This window comes from Diorhabda sublineata, chromosome 2, assembly GCF_026230105.1.
Source record: "Diorhabda sublineata isolate icDioSubl1.1 chromosome 2, icDioSubl1.1, whole genome shotgun sequence".
Taxonomy (NCBI): Eukaryota; Metazoa; Arthropoda; class Insecta; order Coleoptera; family Chrysomelidae; genus Diorhabda; species Diorhabda sublineata.
In genome coordinates this window covers 21,564,764-21,580,236 of record NC_079475.1, presented here as the reverse complement: position 1 = coordinate 21,580,236, position 15,473 = coordinate 21,564,764, and the positions used below count along the sequence as shown (strand labels likewise).

Genomic DNA, 15,473 nt, shown 5'->3' with positions numbered 1-15,473 from the left:
ACTTGCAGTTTTTGGTTTTAAATATATAAATGAACCTTTGATTTTAAATACCCCGGAGACAAATAAAACTAGAGTTTACTCTATCGATTCTCATCCAATCCAAGAAAACACTAGTTTCAAAATTGAAGATAATCACATGAATAATGAGCGAGTATACTATCTTGTAACCAGACTCTAACATCTGGTAAGTTAGGGTTGTTGACATTTGGAAACATATTAACAAAGTCTGATATAACTTCTGTTTACAGAAATTGTAGATAAAGTTCTCCTGTAAGATTTTATTAAAAAAATAAGGACCAATAATTGTGTGACAACACAATGAAATTTTTCCATAACCAATCGCCCCCTGTATAATTGTTATCTATGGATTCCATGGCAGAAAAATTTCATTTTATCTATGCATTACAGGTCTACAGGATAAAAATTTAAACTGTAGTTGTATGGGATGTGGTTGACCTATGGCTGTAGGCCTCACAAGTATAGACCATAGATGAACCACATACGTATAGACCATGCAAAAATTTATAAACAAATTTTTTTCCATGGAATAAGTTGTGTTGTTTGCGATCTATAATATTAACAATGTCCAAGGTAAAAAGTATCAACTTATACGTAACTCATTTATAAATGATTTCATTTCAGGAAACAAATATCGAAGAATGGTCAAAATATGCAAAATATTATGATCCTATTAAAATTGGTTCAATCGATGGTACTGATACAGAACCTCATGACAGAGCTATAGAAAGAGCAATACGATCAACCTATGTACCAAATAGGCATGTTAAAGGAAAACCTGGATGTACTATTTTTGTTAGTAGATTAAATTACAAAATAACTAAAGAAACCATCAAAGAAATATTTTCGAAATATGGAAAATTGAGGAGATTTAGATTAGTTAAAGACATAGTAACAGGTATGCCTAAAGGTTATGCTTTTATTGAATATGAAAATGAAAGTTCTGCAGAGGATGCCTATCGTGAGGCAAATAAAATGAATATAGAAGGTAAGAAATATTTTCTTGAATGTATATATGGAGATTATTTTTTTGTAATTTTACAATTTTTAATATATTTGTAAAAAATATAATATCTAGTTAGTAAATTTTCAATATACGCACAACTTTTTGAAGTAGTTCCAGTTAACATAGGTATTTTTAAGTTTACAACTAGCATTGGATTGAGAATGTGCTCAAATGGACCTGGGCCCACTCAAGAAAACCAAAATCAGCTCCATTTTTTTTAAATGTTTTAAATTAATATACTAATAAAAATTAGTTTTAAATTAAATATAAATTATAAATATAAATAAATAAAAATAAATTGAAATCTTTTTTCTTAAACTATGTAAATTTTTCATTGAAAAAACTTCTTTCTTGATTTAGTTGTGGCAAATTTATCATTTATTCATTCAAAATTCGTTGTAAAACTATATACATTTTTTATTCTATTTAAAACTGAGAACGACCTTTCTGCTTCACAATTCACTCTAGGTGTCATAACGAGCAATCGGTAGGCTAGATATACACTTGGAAAAGTTCTTTCCTTCATTATTTTAATAGATGTTCATTGTTACTTTGGATCAGAAAATGATATTGATATAGGCCAGCTAGAGATATCTTTTGTGTTTCTTAGGATGTACTGTTATTTGTAAATTTAAGTTCAAAACTTATTTTTAGGCAGTGTAATATTTGTTGATTTTGAGTGTGGTCGCTTATTGAAAGGCTGGAAACCTAGAAGGCTTGGAGGTGGATTTGGTGGACAAAAAGAATCTGGACAATTAAGATTTGGAGGTAGAGATAGACCATTTAAAAAACCTATTAGTATTGAAATCAAAGAGCAGGAAGAACGTAAAAAAAGAGAACAAAGGAAACTGGCATCAAAAGAAGAAAGGGATAGAGACAGGTATAGAAGAAAAAGGCCAAGATCTCCAAGAAGTAGAAGTTAAAACTGTATTTGTATGTTCTAATATTTTCAATATATTTATATTTTCAATTAAAATTTTGGTGAATGGCCTTATTTGCAAATCTGTCAAGATGGGAGCAGTTACAATAATTTTGAAAAAATATAGGAAGATATGAGGATTTCAAGTACTACACTAAAGTTAGAGAAATCTTTGAAATTTAATCTAAAAACAAACATTTTGCTCAGATAGGATTAGTTTTATTAATATTTTATCATAACTAATAAATGCAAAACAAAACATGTGGTTCAGTATATAATATGAAAATAAATTATTACTGTTATGAATTATACAAGACAATAGTCATTTTAATGAGTGTTAAAAGTTATGTTATATTTTGTGAGTGGAAACGTTTGTGAAATAAGCAGAGCGAAATGAATAATTTTATAAACAAAATAAAATCCAGTAAGTCAACATCTTCACCAACAATAGTTGCCAAGTTGAATACTCTATTACTATTTAGATTACATCAGCATCATTATTAGTTAGAGCAATATTTTTGCACAATAAATTTTTTTTCAATATTGAAAAGAACCAAGACTTATTGTGAACAATAGATTTCTTTATACACTGATTTTCATGAAAATTTAGATTCAAGCAATATTTATCCTCTTCTTCAATATATACACTGTGCCGAGTGTGCATCTTTAAGGGGTGAAAACTAACTCTTTTAAAATAAATTTGAAAATTTTAGGTTCTAAGTCAAAATATTAAGTTGAAATTGATTAGTTGCACATCACTTTAACCCCTTAAACTCATTTCTTGAGAGCAGCAATATTAAAATTTTTTTAGTATATCTTGAAATATTAAAATTAAATTTAAATCATTTGAATGAAACTATTGTTGAACTAGACACTTTAACCCTAATAAATCATCTTGAGATTATTATTTATCAAAAAAAATTGCAACCATTTTTTTCATTATAGGCAATATTATAACACTTAATTCATAACAAATTAAACACATTTCATTCCTAACATAAATTTTGTGGTTATTTAAATATTTTTACCTTTACAAAAACCCCAAATTACCAAAGATATGAAAAATATATTTATAATTTCTATTCGTACAATGACAAAAAATAATGAAAATTTAGTTACACTTAACATACAGTCATAACCTTCACAGAACAGTGGCGTATAGGGGGGCTCAAAATATTACTTAGCTCTATACCAAGTTGCATCTTTTAGGAGGTATAGTTCATGGTTTTATATTTTTTCATAAAAATTAAAATTGTTATTTATGATGTGAGTATTAAAAGTGATGATTTATTTTGTGAGTGAAAAATGAAATAACTTAACAAAAATATCATATACCATTCTTTGTATAACTGCCCTATTTTAATAAAAATAGGCGAATTTGGAATGATATTAAAGGTCAAAATGCATTTTAATATTCAAATAATCCCAAAATGTTGAAAATATTTTTAACCCACTTCCACATGAAAAATGATGAAATGCTTAACGCAAGAAACTAATGTTAAAGTTTTTGTAAGTTGAAATTCTAACAAAAAACAACGCGCTGATCAAAAACTGATACAAATCTTATTTGTTTGATGAATCAAAATTGTATGAGGTTGTGTTGAGGACCACATCAACTAAGCTCTTCATAGCGATTTTTTTCTCAAGTTCGTTGTAATGTTTTAAAAATCGAATTATCTATTTATTTTGCTGAGAAGTCTGTGTAGGTGAAGCTCTATAATATAATTTTTGAAGACCTCTAGTCTATATAGTTTATCAGTAATTTATGATGCTAAGATAGAACTGTAAAGATTATGACCAATCATAACTAGTGAATGACCTTCCTCAATTTTGTTCACAAGCAAAGTAACTTTTTTTTGATAAAGTTTAGAATAGTGAGGGGCGATTTCTTTGACATTATTCAAAAGTCATGATATAACTTCTAACTGTAATAAGTTTGATTGACGAATTTTATGCCCATTAATGATACATGTAGTTCAGGTTCACATTGCATATCGAATAAATAAAAGTTTTACTTGTTTTAATACTCTTTATTAAAAATATGAACATTTGGGATCATGTCAGCAAATAGAAAATGAATATGTATTTACAATTTTCAAAGTTTTTTCAAAAGTAATATTTCTTGTATCGAAAAAAAATAGATATTTTCTTATTATATACAAAACTGCAAAATGTAATTCTAACTAGTTTTATCTGCTACTTCAGTAGTTCCATTTACTACTTTTTCTTGTTCCTCTGAAGTAATATTAGAGTCTTCGGTATTTTCCTACAAAAAAGTTAATATGAGGTATATCCTGCATAACACATATTGTTTACAAGTACTACTACCTTTTCGTTTTCTTTTTCTTCCAAGCGATTAAGAAATGCTATACGAGATCCTAGAAAAGTTTTAAAAAATTGTCAAAGGCAAAAAAAAAACTTTTGATAGTTATTCAATTAAAGTTAAAATGTTAATCCATAAGAATTCTTCAAAATCTTACAGAATAGAACATTATAAAATATTAAAAATTAAATATTGATTTAAAATTACTACATAATACACCTATGGACTTAGGTGGTATTCTCAACATACAAACTTTATCGCGCCATTGACGGTTAAAACAAACTCAACATCAGTTTTTCTTATGTAAATAAGGTAATATCTTTGTGTAGAAACATAATAGCACATTATACAACTATATGCATACTACGATTAGTACTGGTAAAATTAAACCCCCAAGGAATAAAAAATGCAATGATTCCCTATAAACAGATATTAGAAGTGCACTTTTATTTCCTAAAGTACATAATATGCGTAACGGTCTTTTTATTTATTTGTTTTTTTTTAGAATTCTAGAGATTCCTTTCTAGTATAAATTCGTACTTGTTTAGTAGTGAGAAGTCAGTAAAGAATATGATGTCATTCAGAACACATCTGGATAGACAAGTTACCAGTGAATTTAAGTAAATTATATAAGTTAGTTAAGTCTAGTGTAAATATTTAAATAAATTAAAATAAACATGTGTGAAATGTGTGTATAAATATCAGACCACTGTTAGAAATAGTTTAAATAAAGAAAAAACATTACAATATGCTAGAATTCACACAATTGTTTGCAAAGATAAGTTTAATGGTTTGAAATGAAATTAATGAAAAGTTACAAAAAATTTAAAAAATTATTTCCTTCTCAGAATGAATCCAACGTCCTCGAAGTTCGAAGTCGACGATCTAATCGCTAGATCATCACGATCTTTTATCACCATAGCCACTAGATAACCCATTTTTTGAGGATTTGTTATTTGATCCATGTATTGTCAACAGAATTAAATAGATGTGAAAAATTTTAAGTTTGTAAATTAATAGGAATACCATCAAGATGGATGAAAAGCTTTGTGAAGAAATTAAGAGAATTAAGCACTTTAATTAGTTGGTTCCAAATTAAAAAACATTGTGAAGTTGCTGGATTATGTTATGATTTTATTATGAAATTATTAATGACTTAAATCAAAATCAATTGAGTTGAATGTGATTAAAATTTTAGCGTTGATCCGTACAACTGTATAAAATATTTCATAAGAATAAAAATGAAGATATTTTGGTATCATGAAAAATCGGGCTTAACCATGCAATGAAGGGGACAAGTGGCCAAAAGAAGTGTAGAGAAGTCTGAATAATAATCATACAAGGGAAGAAAACAAGTAAGAATAAATCAATTCATTGAAGTTGAGGACAACTGAATTACTTCACTCTTCTCAATAAACACACATTTTAGTTAATTACAAAAAAAATGAGAAATTCATTGAAAATCATTAATAAATTTTAAATAACTTACGTGGTTCGGCACATAAGATGAATATTTCAGTTTCAGTCAATTCTAATTCCTTGCAATCAGCTCTAAATTGATTGACAAGTTCTGTAAATCCTTCGAAAAATCCCGATGAATTTTCAGGTAATTTAACAGTGTTCTGAAAGAAACAAATGACGAATTTAATTTTAAAAACAAATCATCAGAATCATACAAATTCCAATAACTTACTTGAAACTTTGCATATACTTTTTCAGCCATTTCTCTGATAGTTTCTGCTTGTTTGGTAAATTCATTTAGTGATTCATCGTTCATGTTCCATTCCATAGTATTACCAACATATTTTCGCAATCTTCTAACCATCTCTACTATATGAAGGTGTTTTTTCAGTACAATATCATCAAAATTAAGTTCACACATTTCTTCTAAGTAACGAATGGCTTCTTTAGGATCAGCCTTGAAAAAGTAAATACTAACATGAATAGTGCAAAATTTTGCGCTAGTTCACATATGTAGATCATCATCACATACAATTTTATAAGTATCTAGAAGAATGAACAATGTTATAAATTATAGAAATTGATAAAATTAGACAATAAGGATAACAGAAAATAGTTCAGAAATATCACTGTATACATTAGTTACAGATAAAATAGAATGACACCTTTAAAGGATAATAAATATGAACTAGTATTTAGTACGTGTCTTATGACCTATATGAAATACTCACTAACCCTATGAATTAGCGCTAGTAGAAAATAAATAAATTTCTGTGCTAGACTATACTATTGGATATTCTATCTCTATCAATCATTATAGACAACCTTATCAATAAAATATGAAAATACTCTAGCATTTTGATGTCACTAAATATAGGTTTGAACTTATGAATATTTCTGTAAATGGTCCAAACTAATAGTAAACAAACTAAGAGGACTAAACATACCTTATCCAAACCCAAGCAATTTTTAATCTTAACGTCAAGGCCAAGTAAATCAGCTTCCAAATTTAACCTCTCTATTCTAACCTTTTTAGCTTCAATATCTTTCATATAAAGTGATTGTTTGATTTCATCTTCTGTTCTTTCGATATTTGGAATGATCTCAGCATTATCAATGATTTTACTGTCATCTCCTGACTCAATCTTCTTTTTAGTTTCTAAAACTCTATTAGCCACTGTTTCGTCATAAATGGCGCATTCATATTCGTTTTCAAACGATAACGGCCATTTTAAATGAAGTTTTATTGCCCCCATCGTACCAGACGGAAATTTTACGGCCAATACTTGATTTGGGTGATTATCTCTTGGTTCCATAGGAATACCTAAAATAGTTCATTAGTTTAATTTATTGTGATTAAATCAATAAGTTATTCACCTTTATAATAAGATTCCGCTTGCTTCACATGATTTGCCTGGAACAAAATATCAAAAAACATCATTTTACAAAATTGAGTAATAGAATGATGAATCAACATGGAAGTAGAACATTCTTAAAGTGTTGGTTTTGATCTGAGAACAAATCAAACACTATATATTGGTGACAACTTCCATACATAATACATAAGAATAATGATAAACCATAACAAACTTGGAAACCACAAATACATTTCAATACCCTCTCTTGGAACCTTAAAGCATAGAAGACTGGAAAGATAAAACAAAAAACAGTTGAGAAAGAACATTTTGTTGGAAAAAAATCTCATCATAACAGAGCAAGAAACTGTTTATAACAAAATATAGCATCTGCATTTTATTGATAGGGATAAAAGTAAGGTCAAAATGAAAAAACGAAATATAGCGAAATAATCTCTTCTTTAAGTAATACCAGATGTACTACAAAAAAGAGAATTCCATATCAATGCGATTTTTATATAAACCATTAATACATATTAATAAATAATTTATACTTACATACGCTAAATTATATCGCAGGACTTTCTCAGCAACTATTTCTAATTTGGAATCTTTCACCTCAGGAGTTTGTTCTTTCAATTCTTCAGTCTCATCATGTTTATCATCACTTTTAGGAACTTCTTCAACCTCTTCTTTTTTAATTTCCTTTTCTATCCTGAATAGTTGAAAATAATATGGTGAAATCAAGTTACAACTTACTGATAAATGCCTATTTGAATTGAATACTTACTGTGGTTCAACTTGATCTTCTTTTACATCTTCAGATTTAGTATTTCCATCTAAGTTTTGCTCTTTCTTTTCTTCTTTAGTTTTAGGTGATTTCGATTTTGGAGACTTTTTAGATATGGATTTTTCAGCCTCTTCCAATTCTTCTGTGAGCTCAATTTTTTTATTTTCTAAAAATACAATCCAAAAGAATTTAATTAGTTATGTCTACTTTCTTTAAAGCTAAGCTTTAAAATTTTTTGTAAAATATTTATCTTTGCAAAGCAGGAGCTGCCATAAGAAAGTACTTATCCAAGTTAACGTTATTTTAGACCATAATGAATAACAGCAAAGTAGAAAAACATGGAATAAAATGCTGCATGTATATTGAAAAATAATAAGGCTATACGAAAGGTCACAGATTTGTGACCATATCGATTCAACTTCAAATTACATACTCATTACAAATTGACCATTAATATTTCCACATTTGTCAAGTCAAATTTAAAATGTTTTTTAAATTCAAAAGTAGTAGAAAAAGATTCACATACGAGAAAATCAAGGATGAAGAATTAATGATTTTGTCTTAAGTAAAACAGAATAGTAACTAATTTAAAAAATCAAGAATCATGGCAATATTCTCAAATGCATACACTTTTCACGGGTACATTGTAATAAAGTTCGTTCAGTGTAAAATAAAGAAGACAATGAAGCAGAACTATTTTTTCAACATTAACTAGCAATATTTGAGATAATTAAAAAAAATACCTTCACTAGCCCTTGACAGTCGAGTCGATTTCTTTTTGGGAGTACTTGTTTCAGCTACATTTTCATCGAGAAGAGATCTTTTTCTTTTAGTGAGCATTTTTTTCTCGGATTTTTCATTTGTAGTATTGAGAGTTGATGTATTCTCTGATTCCTAAAAGTAACTTTAATACTTAATATTTTAGTCTAACATATTAACATGTTTGTAGATGTTGTGGATTAATTCATCAAACATAAAAATTCTCCATTCATTTTTCGAAACCTGAGATAGTGACACTAAACCCTCTAAATATATATAAAATTCTATTATAGAAAACAATTTAATAATTATAAGAACCATTCAAGAAACCACATCAATCAATTGATTGACATATGTTGAATCCAGCACAACTAAAAATTACTTGTGCTGATTTATAAGAAAAATTAAAAACTACCAAAAGATGTACTTGTCTCCAATCATCAAAATATATAAATTACTTATAAAAGAATAAAATGTTTGAAAATTTCATTATACATGGTTTGTGAGCTTTAGAATATAAATTCATAAAGACTTGATTTTCTTGAAACATGTACATGATGCCTTGCCAAGCTAACACATAAAACGATCGTCCCGTAACGAGAATAGCTCTAGTGGAGGCACAACAGGTCTTAATGTTTCCCCTGCAAACTAGGAATATCTAGCCAATTATTAACTGCATGCCAGTGGTTTATCACTTCCGATTCTACGCACTGAAATAAGATAACAAATTCAATTATGTGTAATTTAATTGGCCACATTTGATGTGATAGTAGTCTAATATACCATTCTATGAAAAATGCTGCATACCTTTTTCAAGTTGGTAAGTAACAGGTTGTTGTTGTGAGATCAGTTCTTATTTTGCAAGTTAGTGTTACATTGTAATAAAGTGAGTGGACTTTGTGGTGGAAATCTCTGAGTATTTTATATTTTTGTAAAACCTAAACAAAAGTTGTGCACTCCACTGTTATAGCTGGTCAATTATTGGGATGCAAATTTTATAAAATTCACTTTTTCCAGATGACCAAAAAAGGTTTTTATATATATGTACTGTGGAAGATATGGTAAAATGCCTTGAAAATATAAGAAATTCTGGAATCTGAGAGAAGATGGAATAAACTGAGAAAGTAATATAAGAATGGCATAAGGTAATTGAATAGCACACCAAAAAAATTGCTTCAAGCGAACTTGAACTGAATCACAGGATAATGAAACAGAAATTAGTATGGGAAAAGTAGTATATCAAACAAATGGGATGAAAATATGGCCAGCTCTTGATGTTCTTTGATGTGATCACAATGGTTCACTATAGGCTATTAGTTGGTCATGCTTTCTGGTCAAAAAGTAGAAATGTTACCTTTTTAATTTTTTTTCTACTCACCCAAAGGGTATTTTGGAATATATTATTTCCATGTTTCAGTATATAAAGCCAATATTTATTATTTCTGTAAAATTATCTTTTTTATGATTGAAGGAAAATTTTTTTTAGTTAGAACTGCATATACTAGCAATGTTTTTAATGATTTATGAAATTTTCTCTATGAACTACTCTTTACTTGATAAAAAATATGTTTACATTTCACAAAGAATACTTTCAGCTGAGTTACTAAATAAATATTGATTTATGAAATAATAAGCATTTCATGTTACTACTTACATCATTTTTGTCTGATGAATCATCGCCATCTCCACCATCGATTTTACAAGCTTCATTTATTTGTTCAAAAGCATCGATATAATCTTTACGTTTTAGCGGCTTTTGGAATTTTTCCTTATTTTTCAAATAATAAAAAAGATCCTCACTCTTAATAGAGCCCCTAAAATATAGTGCTGTAGTTGTTTTTTATGACTTCCATCGAAATTATACGCAGGTAAAAAAATAAATATAAATAAGGATGTGATTACAATTATTTACATAATAGTTATTTATGTATCAAGGCACTAAAGTCATACTTTTTTCACATCGCTAGAGATTAGTTGCTGGGATGTTTAATCGCAGCAACCAACCAGATGAGTGACAAAAAAAGACTTTAGCGCATTATATATTATATGTTTTTCAAAATTGCCCAGATTCAAAAATACTTGGAATTGAACAAACAGAATAGGTTTCGAGTGATTTGTTATAATGGTTGTAAAAGCTGGATAATGTGTAATGGATTGTGTCGAACATGAAGAGGAGGATAACAGCTCAGATACTTCAGTGCTTAGGCATTAACAAGTGTTGTCATTGTCGATTTCTATCGACCAATTGGCATCAATATTTCACTTCACTGCCAATTTCGAAAAAAAAAAAAAATAATTTATGGTATGATTTAAAAAATTGTACTACAGTAAGATATTGGTTGGAGAATAACACCATTCCAAATTTTGTTACATATAGTACTTGTTTGGTGTACTTTAATTAAGATATTGCAGCACAACAGTGAGCTATCATTCACGTTGTTAAATCTAAGATTTCTCCACTGTATGTTCACACACTTATTTAGAGATATTTCAGTATGTATTCAAGAGAGAAAAGCTTATGACCTAAATATCAGTTTGAAGGACAGAATGTATTCTGAGACACTTCAATGACATGCATCAATTTATTGACTGATGCATTTCATTTGTTTGATATGCTTTCACTTAACAGTAATGAAGGTATGAGAAAATATTAGTAAATGTATTGAAATTAAATTTTAATTTCATGTAATAAATAATTAAATTTCAATGATCATTTTCAAATAAATAAATTTAAAATGAATGTCAGAGAATAATCGCACAAATTTTTCAGGCTCATGGAAAACTTGTCGGCAAATTTCTATTTATATAGGGTCTTCAAGTTTATTGGTAGCTATATCTCACACTTCCAATTAAGTCAAGACCCACATAATGACAGTTATTCCATTGATTGCCAAAGAAATCATTCTTTTTACTAATAACCATGAAAGATATATTTAATCTTTGAAATAGGTAATTTTGTCAGTCATAGGTTTCTAATAAATTGCCAAATAAATTCAGAAAAGCTTGAAGAGTTCTGAATAATGTTATATTTTTTTAGATTAAATAATTAGGATCAGATCAAGTAAATTCTATTTAAAACTTTGAGTTTATTTATTACAGGACCCTGTACTTCGTTGGGGATGTCTATTGGAACTTCTCATCTAAACATTGAAAGAAAAAACATCCAAAATATTTTAGCTTAGTTTGAGAACATTTTATATCTATTTTATCATACACTGGGAGGAATATTATTTATTATCGTTATAAATCATTTGTTTTCTTCTGCTTAAACTATTCGTAACAATTTAGTTATTTTATTTAGTACTTTATAAAAGTTGTGTTACCTTCCTACAATACTTACGTTTCACCAGTGCCATAAAATTCTACATTATATTTCTTTCCATTTTCTCCGACAATCTAGAATAAGTACTTGGTAATGTATTTATATAAAATTAATTCACTTACAACTTACGCGTGCGGGCCATGGGGGATATCCTTTAACTTTGGCGAAAACTTTGTCGCCTACTTTAAAATTGAGTTTCTTCATACTATTTTATTTTTAAATTAGACACCTAGTTACTAGATGTGAAGTGCAATTACCGTTACGAATTATTTTATTTAAAAGTTTTGTTAATTACTTTTTCTCAATTTAATGTCGTAAACAACGACCAAACACTCATTTTTTTAATGGCGCCTATTTTTTGGCATGTGACAAATGACATCACCGTTGAAGCGTTAGTGCTTCTTCTTTTTCTACGTCTTTGCTCGCGTTTATTTAACAACTTACGAATTGAATTAACGTATATAAGAATTTATATAGCGCTACAAATAGTAATCGCAGAAACATTAATTGCTAATTTGATTGCAAAATCGACGTTGACACTCATACCCCTTTTTGATGTGGCTGTGCTTAGTTTGATGAAGATAAAACCACAGAGCATATCCTAAGAATAAGTGCAAATTTAGTAGTTATTCATTGGAAACAACATGGCGGATATTCGATGTCAGTGCTCTCGATGGTATGTGGCAGAACTAATATATTTTCAACACAGAATATGTAGTGTATTCTATGCTATTAATTTTCAACCATTTTAGTTAAAAATTTTGTCAGTCAGTGTAATCTTCAATAGTTGGGATTAAATAGTTTCCGTTTCTTCTGTTTAAGTTCGTATGTTTGCTCGTAAAAAAATATGCACTTTTAATCCTTATAATACACTATTATATACATTTTCAACTAAACCAAGGAAAATTAGATTAGACATGATAACAATATCTGTCGTAATGTATGTAGTTATGACATCATGAGTGACGTTCTCGTCGGACCACAACGATCGTAGTCGCTATGTGGAACGCCCAAAAGAGTATTTCAGGTCAATGACTCTCCACTTTAGAGTCCTTGATTTCAGGCGCCGTGAACGCTTAGTGGAATGCACCATTACGTTCCAATTGGTTTCAGTTTCTGATGTTTTGAGCAAACTCTCACGTTTAATAATTCTTGCGTGAGTAAAATGATATTTAAAACACTTATACAATGCTAAAGCTGGCAATATACATATCTACGATGTATAATATCTATACGTGATCTATACCCAAGGAAAAATGAGTAAATAAAGTTACGAAATGAGTTCTGTTATAAGCTATCATAACCAGGGGTTTCCACAGTTCAAGTCGAACGTCACAAATTTTTCTAAATATTTTCAACAGCATTAACAGGTTCAATTTTAAAAGTTAAGCTCAAGCTTCGGATTAAACCACACCTTATTGGGTATGTTTTGTGGTTTAAACCACAGGTGCCGCTTTTTTACGTTTTATTGATGGTGTTTACTGATTAACTTCGGCTTAAAAACTACCTGTCTAGGAGTAATTTAAACTTCAGTTTAACATGAAAGGAAGGATCCGAATCTAACTTTTTCAAATTGTTTATATTTTTAAAATATTATAAAGGGCTTTGTAAGATTGATTTGAGATTTGCACTTTATATTTGAATAACTCGAGGATGATGATGAAGAAATTATCAACGTTGTCGCACTGTTATTCGTTATTTGTTCAAGAGAGAATCTTTAAATTGTCCCACATTTATTAAACTTGTTGTGGTTCTATAGAAAACATGACCGTTTTTGTTATTTTCACCATTAAATCCCTTGCCAACTCCTCCCAATTTTTTCTTTTTCCTTCCCAACTACTGTATCATTTTTATTAAGATTCACAAGTTTCTTTGTATTTCTTCACAAGGTTAACCAAAAGCAATACTTCATAGAAATTCTACGATTTTTTTTCTTTGTTTAGAAGCTAACAAGAATCTTATATATCTTTAATAATTTATATCTTAACCGAAATCCCATAACAAGATCTACTATCAGTAAATTAGTAGGAAAGTTTAACGAAACTGATTCAGTAAAAGATTTATCCAAAACAGGGCGCACAAAAACTACACGAACTGAAACAAATCTTTAAATGTCTGTGTCCTGTTAGAAGACCATTCACACTTAAGTACTGGACAAATATCCAGGGAACTTGATATTTCGCAAAGACCCGTTATTAAAATTTTACGTGATAATAAATTCCATCCATACAAAGAAACGTTGGTTCAAGTGTTGTCAGATGACGATTTTGCAGACCTAATGATGAAAAAATGTTAAAATCAAAACGATCCAAATTTTTCAAGTAATGTTATGTATTGCGAACTTTTTGTATTAATGCAAACGTAACTTGGGGTAATTGTGAATCCTACACCCAATATCCCGAAAAACTGAATGTATGGGCTGGAACAATAGGCAATAATTGGTCCCTTTTTAGATTTATTGGAAAATAAACTCCTTTAGACTGAGTAGTCAGGGATGTAGTAGCATGTATTGCAGTTTTTAAAAATCGCCTAGTTTGTTGTATTGAAGTAAATGAACACATTTTAAGTATCTGCTCTAATCGCCTTTATTGTACTTGTTTTTTAGAATTCGTAATTTTCCAACTTCACAAATGTTGATCTACTTCTAACATGACACAAACATTTAAAGATTTGTCTTCAGTTGTTGTAAGTTTTCTGCGCCATGATTTGGATAAATGTTTTACTGCACCAGTTTCGTTAAACTTATCACTAACTTACTGACACTAGACCCTGTTACTAGATTTGTATTAGCACATAAATTATTAAAGAATATTTAAATTAAACGAGTTTATTCAATCGTATCTAAATGTATAGTATTTATTGTAGCATTGCTGGAGATACTGTAAATGTAGCTATAACTCCGAAATTATGGTATTTAGGTGTAGGGAACATCAGATGAAAAATAATTTCTTAATTCAAAAATTTATAAAAATCCTATAAGCCGTTTCCGAGATAATTGGGCCATACATAAAACTCACTCTGTATAAAATAATAAATATATGTATAGCCAACAATTTAAAAAAAATTGGGCTTTAATGGGCCAAGTCGTTGATTTCTAAATAGCATTCCCTATTCAGTTATAAATGTTTGCATCTAATAAACCGCATAACAGTATTTGTTACTTCTAACTTTTGACAATGCGGTGTGTGCAACGATTTAAATGAGAGGTGGGAATTTATTGCATAATAAAATATCTTATATTTGCTAGTAGTTCCATAATAATGCCGTAATAATTGTTTTATTAATCTATAGAAGCTGGAGCAATATTTTTACTGACTGCATATTTTCATATGATGTGTTTTTAGTGCCTAAGCATTTTATTTGTCAAAGAAATAGATGATAGATATTAATTTTCATCTTTTATACACTAGCATCTAATGTATCCTGTTGCTTTTGATTGGAAAACTGAAAAGCATATCTTCACTTATTCTATAAAAATATATTGTTTGTATGTGAATAGCATAAAAATAAAATAAACTCA

At 28.8% G+C, this 15,473-nt stretch overlaps 2 protein-coding genes across 2 annotated transcripts; one reads left to right on the top strand and one right to left on the bottom strand.

Annotated features, from left to right (window-relative positions):
- Nucleotides 1–372: 372 nt before the first annotated feature.
- LOC130452947 (U11/U12 small nuclear ribonucleoprotein 35 kDa protein-like) lies at nucleotides 373–3,960 on the top strand. Its single transcript, XM_056792491.1, has 3 exons — nucleotides 373–591; nucleotides 643–1,006; nucleotides 1,679–3,960. Exons 1-3 carry the CDS (start codon nucleotides 583–585, stop codon nucleotides 1,945–1,947), a joined length of 642 nt encoding a protein of 213 aa, XP_056648469.1. The 5' UTR covers nucleotides 373–582; the 3' UTR covers nucleotides 1,948–3,960.
- On the bottom strand, nucleotides 3,959–12,380 carry LOC130452946 (PC4 and SFRS1-interacting protein-like). Its single transcript, XM_056792490.1, has 12 exons — nucleotides 12,083–12,380; nucleotides 11,972–12,027; nucleotides 10,286–10,445; nucleotides 8,616–8,766; nucleotides 7,873–8,038; nucleotides 7,641–7,797; nucleotides 7,105–7,141; nucleotides 6,675–7,051; nucleotides 5,960–6,184; nucleotides 5,756–5,888; nucleotides 4,272–4,321; nucleotides 3,959–4,209 (listed from the first exon to the last, which is right to left on the bottom strand). The coding sequence occupies exons 1-12, from the start codon at nucleotides 12,155–12,157 to the stop codon at nucleotides 4,123–4,125; spliced, it is 1,674 nt and encodes a 557-aa protein (XP_056648468.1). The 5' UTR covers nucleotides 12,158–12,380; the 3' UTR covers nucleotides 3,959–4,122.
- Nucleotides 12,381–15,473: the final 3,093 nt, after the last annotated feature.